This window comes from Terrapene carolina, unplaced genomic scaffold (genome assembly GCF_002925995.2).
Source record: "Terrapene carolina triunguis isolate 2854851 unplaced genomic scaffold, T_m_triunguis-2.0 Scaffold408, whole genome shotgun sequence".
In the NCBI taxonomy this organism is placed as follows: domain Eukaryota; kingdom Metazoa; phylum Chordata; order Testudines; family Emydidae; genus Terrapene; species Terrapene triunguis.
The window spans coordinates 380662-386730 of NW_020664759.1; the positions used below are offsets into that span (position 1 = coordinate 380662).

Sequence of the window (6069 nt, forward strand, 5' to 3'; positions counted from 1 at the left end):
AGAGAAGGACAAGGAGAACGCTCAAGGGCTTGGAAAAACTCTCCTGTAAAGAGAAATTAAAAGAGTGGGACTGTTACCTTAGAGACAAGATGAACAGGAGGATCCATGATAAAAGAACACAAGACAATGACTGCTCCAGAGAGCTTCCTTTGTTGTGTGCAGTGTCGGTCCCAGGAGATCAGAGAGACCCAGTGGGGTGGTAATACCTTTTATTGGCCAGCTGCTGTTGGGGAGAGAGACACGCTTGGGAGCTACACAGACCTGAGGAAGAGCTCGGGGTGAGCTCGAAAGCTTGTCTCTCTCCCCAACAGAAGTTGGTCCAATAAAAGATATCCCCTCCCCCACCTTGTCTGCTCTAGAGAAGGGAGGGCAAGAGAACAGAAGCTGCCGGTCTCAGAACACAAGGACAAGGAGACATTCAATGAAACTGGAAGGAGGCAAATTCAAAACTGACAAAAGGAAACACTTTTTCACATCATGCGCAGTTAGACTGTGGAACTCCCTGGCACAGGAAACCATTGAGACCAAAACCAGCACAATTCTAAGAGACGGGGTATTTATGTGGACGAGAAGAACATCCAGAATCATAATTGTTATTTCTAACAAGAATTCCATACGGAACATTAAACCTCCTACTTCAGGGTTTAAAACAACTCCTAACTATTAGGAATTAGGATGAGCTCTAATGCAGGGGCCGATATCCCACATCTCCTATTCAGGGGTTCTTGCACCTCCCTTTGCAGCAGCTGGCAAAGGCCACTGAGAGAGAGGGAGGACCTTGAGTCCGACCCAGTCTGGCTGCTACCCTCTAGCCCTCTGGCACAGTAGCTGATTCCAAGGAGCAGTTGCCAACTTCTGTCAGCAGGTCAACCACTTCATTCGTAATTTCCTGCAGAACTCAGGGCTGTGCCCTCTGGGCCGGGGGACTTGTTGCTCTTTGATTTATCAATTTCTTCTGATATCCCCACATCCGACACCTCGGTCTCTGGAAACACCTCATCCTTCTTACCAGCAAAGAGCAGGTCCAGAGCAGGAATCACCCCAACAGACACGAAAAGAAATCATGTCGCTTCTCAGCAATATCCTTATTTTCCATGATTGCTCCCTGGATGCCCTGCTGATCCAGCAGGCCAGCTGGTTCGCTCACAGGCTTCCTGCGTCGCAGCTACTCCAAGAGTCTCTTGTTCTGAGGTCTCTGGTTCTTTTTTTCTACTAATTCACCTTAGCCTCCCAATTCCTTCATACTTCCCTGCTGTACGCCCGGCTCCTGCGTCCTGGCCTCTCTCGGGCTGTTTCCTTGGCTCCAGTAACCCGGGACCTGCCATTAACCAGGCGGCTCACGCATCCACGCCATTGGGCATCTCGCACATTTATTACAGCAACCTCCATGCGGAGTTTAAGGGTTTTCATTTCCTCATCTGATCAATCCCCCCATTTGATGGAGATTCCCCCTGTCTGAAGTTCAGGGTCCCGGTCAGTCGCTGATGCCTTTCCTCCCCCGAGGACACTGACGTTAACCGCACTGCGGCTCCTACCACTTCGCAGAACACGCCTCTGGCCTGGCCACAGCAGCGTCTCACCAGCGCTGCAAGCTGGGGTGGATTGACAGGAGGGGACTGAACACTCCCTCCCACTGCGCATTGCAGGGGCAGAGCAGACAGCCACACACGCACACCTGTGGGGGAGACAACCAATGGGGGGATGGGCACCCCCAAATGTGCTCTGCTCCTCAAACTGTGCCAGCGGGGTGAACTCCCTGACACGTGCGCGTGGCGAGCTCTCCGCTCGGCAGCAGCTCTGAGGCATTCTGCTCATCGGGGAGACGAGGGCATCCTGGCAGGGAGGCTGTGGCCATGGTCGGTGATGGGAGAAGGCTCAGATAAGCGCTGAACTCTGACTCATGGGGGCTCATCCCTGATGGAACTCCAGAGAAATCCAGACATTAATGTGGCCCATTGTCTCTGTGGATGGCTGAAGTCATGGTGTGACTGTACTCATGGCCCCGGTTGTTGTTGGTAGCTGTAGTCACATTGGGTCTTGTGGGGGCTGTAGGTGTGTTGTGTCTGGCAATAGCTTGTGTTTGCTTTGTTGCTTGGTAGTTTTGGTCCCGGGCTTTCTGCAGGAATGGTAGTCAGGTTTGTGTGCAACTTCATCTTTTGACTGGGCACGCGTTTCCTCACTTTTGCATAGGATGGACGCTTGACTGTCCTGGTTAATATCAGGAGCTTTGCGGGAGCTGAACGTTCTGGTCACCACTGAGACAAAACACCCCCGGAAATCTCATTGGTGGAGGTTTTCCGGAATGAGAGACAGCTCCATGGGACCAGGGGAAGCTTCCACAAAGGCCTCTTTCCCTTGACCCCCGTCACTGCCAGCCCTGGTGGTTTGTCTCCGAGGGACCCTGCACACGGAGACCCAGAGAGGGTCCCTGCTCGGTGACCTCTCTGCCAAGCCGTGCACCCGCCAGGGTTTCCAACTGGAGCCAGTTCTGGAGGGCATGAATCAGCTTTTCACAGCTTGTTAAAAATCTTGATCCTACCTCTTGTTTTCATGCCTTTCACATCAGGAAATGAGTTTTACAACTTTTCCAGTGGGACACAGCTGGTGGCCAGGGTCATAAAGCTGAACTTTATAAATGTCTCCTGGTGGGACTGAGAGGAGACGTTAAACAGGCGAGGGAGAGAAGGAGCAAAGCACAGAGCCGGGGAGAGAGAAGCCGGGGAACTTCATCGGGATTAAGAAGAGTCGAAGCGCGACTGCCGCCATGGCCAGGAAGGTGCAGAAGGCTGCCCGTGTCTGGGGCAGGATCTGCCTGCTGGTCTCTTTCCTCCTCCAGCTCCAGGGATCCCAGGCGAAATGTTATTTCCAGGCGCAAGGTAAGGCAGCCGTGGAGATTAGAGCTGGGATGTGCAGGTGCTGGGAGAGGCCTTCAGCTTTTTCTTGGGGTTGTCAGGGCAGTGGGAGCTCTGGGCTCCCAGGCTGCAAAGCAATAAACAAATTGTGCTGAGCCTTGGGAGCGTGATTACAGGCCAGTGATGACTGCAAAGCAGCCCATAAACCACAGAACAGCTCCCCTGGGCCCTGGCTGAGAACCGGCCTGCGGGGCCACAGCCGAGCTGCTGCCAAGAGCCCGGCCGTGGGCAAGGAAGGCGGCTGAGGTAGTGAAGGGAAAGCGGAGGTCACAGCTCCCTGCAGGTGAACGCGGGCGCTGGGGCCTTGCCGACGGGCACAGCCGTTGGTGATCAGGAGTGACGCGTGTCTGCGTCAGACCCAGGCCTCACTGTGCTCACGGCACAGGAGGAAGTGGCAGAGACTTGCCAAGAACAGAAACCGGTGGAAATGTGTCTGCTCTCCGGCCCCGGCCACAGCCTGGCCTGGTAACGGAGCCCAGGCATGAGTGTGGGGCAGGGCTTACTGGCTATCTTCAGCATCACAGGGCTGGTGGGGGGGCCCTGGGGTCGCTCCCCCAGCCCCTTTCTCACATCGGGGGCAGGCGGGGGGCCCTGGGGTCACTCCCCCAGCCCCTTTCTCATGTCAGAGAGAAGGCAGCGGGCCTGGGGGTCCCCAGCCCGTCCTTACACCGCAGAGCAGCTGGGGGGGCCCTGGGTCATGCGCTGGGCGGGCAGGGTCACGTGCGCTCATTGGGGGGGTTTCCTTGCAGCTCCCTGTCACTACGAGGGGAAGCAGTTCACCCTGGGGGAGTCCTGGCTCAGCACCACCTGCCTGCTCTGCACCTGCCTCCACCCCGTCGGCGTGGGCTGCTGCGAGATGTAAGTGGGGACGTGCCAGGGGAGGGTTGCTGCTGCGGTCAGTTCTATTGGGGTTTCCGCAGAAGGCCAGTCAGAGATCAGCCCCGGGTGGCGGTGCCGCGCATGCGGAGCGAGCACCAGTCTGTGCATGTGACAAGCAAACAGGCCACACTGCGGTGCAAGCCGGAGCGTCGGCACCCGGCACCCAGCCTGCGCGAGGGGTTGCAGGGCCGTGCTGGGACCTGCAGGCAGTGGAAATGGCATCGCCCTTGTGCTGGGAGGCGCAGTCTGAGGCCGGGGGAGGTCAGACCGGGACATCGTGGGGCTGGGCTGGGCTGGGGCAGTTCATGGAGGTGGCTGGGGAGAGGTCTGGGGGAAGTATCACTGGCACAGGAGGTTCTGAGAGAGGCTGTCCTGTGGGGCAGCCGGGGGGCGCAGGAGCTGGGCTAGCCATGGCCAGGTCTGGGGGAGGGAAGCGTTTCCCATTTACCTTACAGGTGAGTCAGTGTAATGCACTTAGGAGCCACCTGGCCTGGCCTGCGATCCCTCCCGATGCCCCATAGGGTCTGGGCTTTCCAGGCAGCTTCCCCCCTTCCTGCAGGATGGCTGTGGACAAAGCACCCCCTCCCTTCTCTCCTGTCCAGCACCCAGCACCCCATCGATTTTCCAGACTGGTGCATGGCCCACTACGACTCGCAGACCTGCCAGATTTCGGTGGTGCAGAAAGCCAACCCCAGCCTGCCTTGTGTGAACAGCATGGAGCGCGAGTGGGGCTCGGCCGGCACCCCGGAGCCAATGATCAACAAGGTGCTAGAGACACGGCTGAGCAGATAGAGGCGGGGACGTGCCTCCTCCACCCCCCATCCAGCATGAACCGCCACTGCCCCCGACAGCACATTTCTTGCATGTTCCGTCCCTGCACCATGTGCTGCGAGACGCCGCTGCAGCCACCTTCCAGGGAAACCACTAGCCGCCCAATACTGGAATAATGAACTTAATACTTACAACCTAGCGCTGCTCTGCCCCGGCTTCGCCTTTGCCTTCAGCTTCCTGAACCACACCAGGGCTCCCCCCGCACCCCAGTGCATACTCCACACACACTAAGGGAGGTCCCGGCCCAGAGGGGGGCATACTGGGGGCAGTGGACAAGCCCCCTGCTTCCTTTTTCAAACCCCACTGAGGAAAGCCCCTGGAGCGGGAGTCCCAGCTGAGGATGGGGGGCTGGGAAGCAGGGAATGCGTGTCTGAGTGGCCTGGGTCTGTGGCCTCAGCCAGTGCAGTACCCTCAGTGCTCTGTTGGCACCAAGCAGGGCAGGGAGGAGTCCATGAGGCCTTCCTGGGGTCTGGGCTGGCCTGCACAGCCGAGCTGGGCTCTCTCCAGGCACGCAGCCCCGCAGGGACCAGGCAGACAGATTTCTGGCTACTGAGAGGCGGAGAGCTGCTTTTCTAACATCCCCGTAGAAAGGATCGAACTCGCACAGCACTGTGGCAGCCCTCTGCTCTCCCTGCATCACCCAGGAACTGCACCCTGGGCCTCCCCCCGCCGTGGCCAGCATCCCAGTGCGGGGCAGGGACACAGGGCCAGCAAGGGCCCTTTGCGCTTACACGCCGAGTCACTGCACTTCCCCTGCCGGCCCCTTTGCCTTGGGGTGAAATGGGTGAGGCTCTGTCCTGCCTTTGGGTGTGGGGGCAAAAGCCTCCTCTGGAACCACTGCAGCCCCTGCACCCACAGCTCCCTGGGGCGGAAGGAGCCCGCCTGCAGCCCTGGTGAGGCAGCAGAGCCCTGCCCGGAGGCGGCAGTGGGCTGGGGGCACGGGGTGGACCAGGCCATTCCTGGGAGAGGCTCTGCCCCAGGCAGCGCAGGGAGTCTGACCCCCCCTGGGCGAGACCAGGCAGATGGGAAGTGTGAGCCCAGGAGCCCTGCTGGGGCTCAGCGAGCTGAAGCGACCCGAGCACCAGCTGTGAGCTGGCTGCCCCGGCAGCCTGGCCCAGCCAGCACCGCATCTATGTTGTGCAGAGCCTTGTGTACTTCTTTCTGTCCTTGCAATAAAAGTATGAATTAAACCCCACAAGGGCTCTGGCCAGTGACTGTCTGGGGGAGGGGGACAGCTCCCAGTAGCGGGAAAGGGCCCCATATCACAGCCCCTGCACAGAACACATGCTGTCCCTCCAACAAGAGACAGGCCAGGCCACACTCAGCAACCGGGCCGTGCTCAGAGGCAGGAGGGGACATGGCAGGAACGGCCTGTGGGACAGCAAGGAAGCATCCCGCCACCAGGCAGGGGCAGTTACAGGGACCCCCCTCCCCAGACACAGGGCAG

At 58.9% G+C, this 6069-nt stretch overlaps 1 protein-coding gene across 1 annotated transcript; it reads left to right on the plus strand.

The window, feature by feature from the left end:
* Positions 1 to 2764: 2764 nt before the first annotated feature.
* MSMP (microseminoprotein, prostate associated) lies at positions 2765 to 4583 on the plus strand. The gene is made up of 3 exons (XM_024198232.2): positions 2765 to 2876; positions 3662 to 3770; positions 4394 to 4583. Exons 1-3 carry the CDS (start codon positions 2765 to 2767, stop codon positions 4581 to 4583), a joined length of 411 nt encoding a protein of 136 aa, XP_024054000.2.
* The last annotated feature ends 1486 nt before the right edge of the window (positions 4584 to 6069 follow it).

What these genes read in the sequence shown, in the direction of transcription:
- MSMP (XM_024198232.2), top strand. Translation starts at nt 2,765, where the DNA reads ATGGCCAGGAAGGTGCAGAAGGCTGCCCGTGTCTGGGGCAGGATCTGC. An exon ending in ATGTTATTTCCAGGCGCAAG is followed by an intron (nt 2,877 to 3,661) that starts GTAAGGCAGCCG and finishes GTTTCCTTGCAG; the next exon opens with CTCCCTGTCACTACGAGGGG. An exon ending in GGCGTGGGCTGCTGCGAGAT is followed by an intron (nt 3,771 to 4,393) that starts GTAAGTGGGGAC and finishes TCTCCTGTCCAG; the next exon opens with CACCCAGCACCCCATCGATT.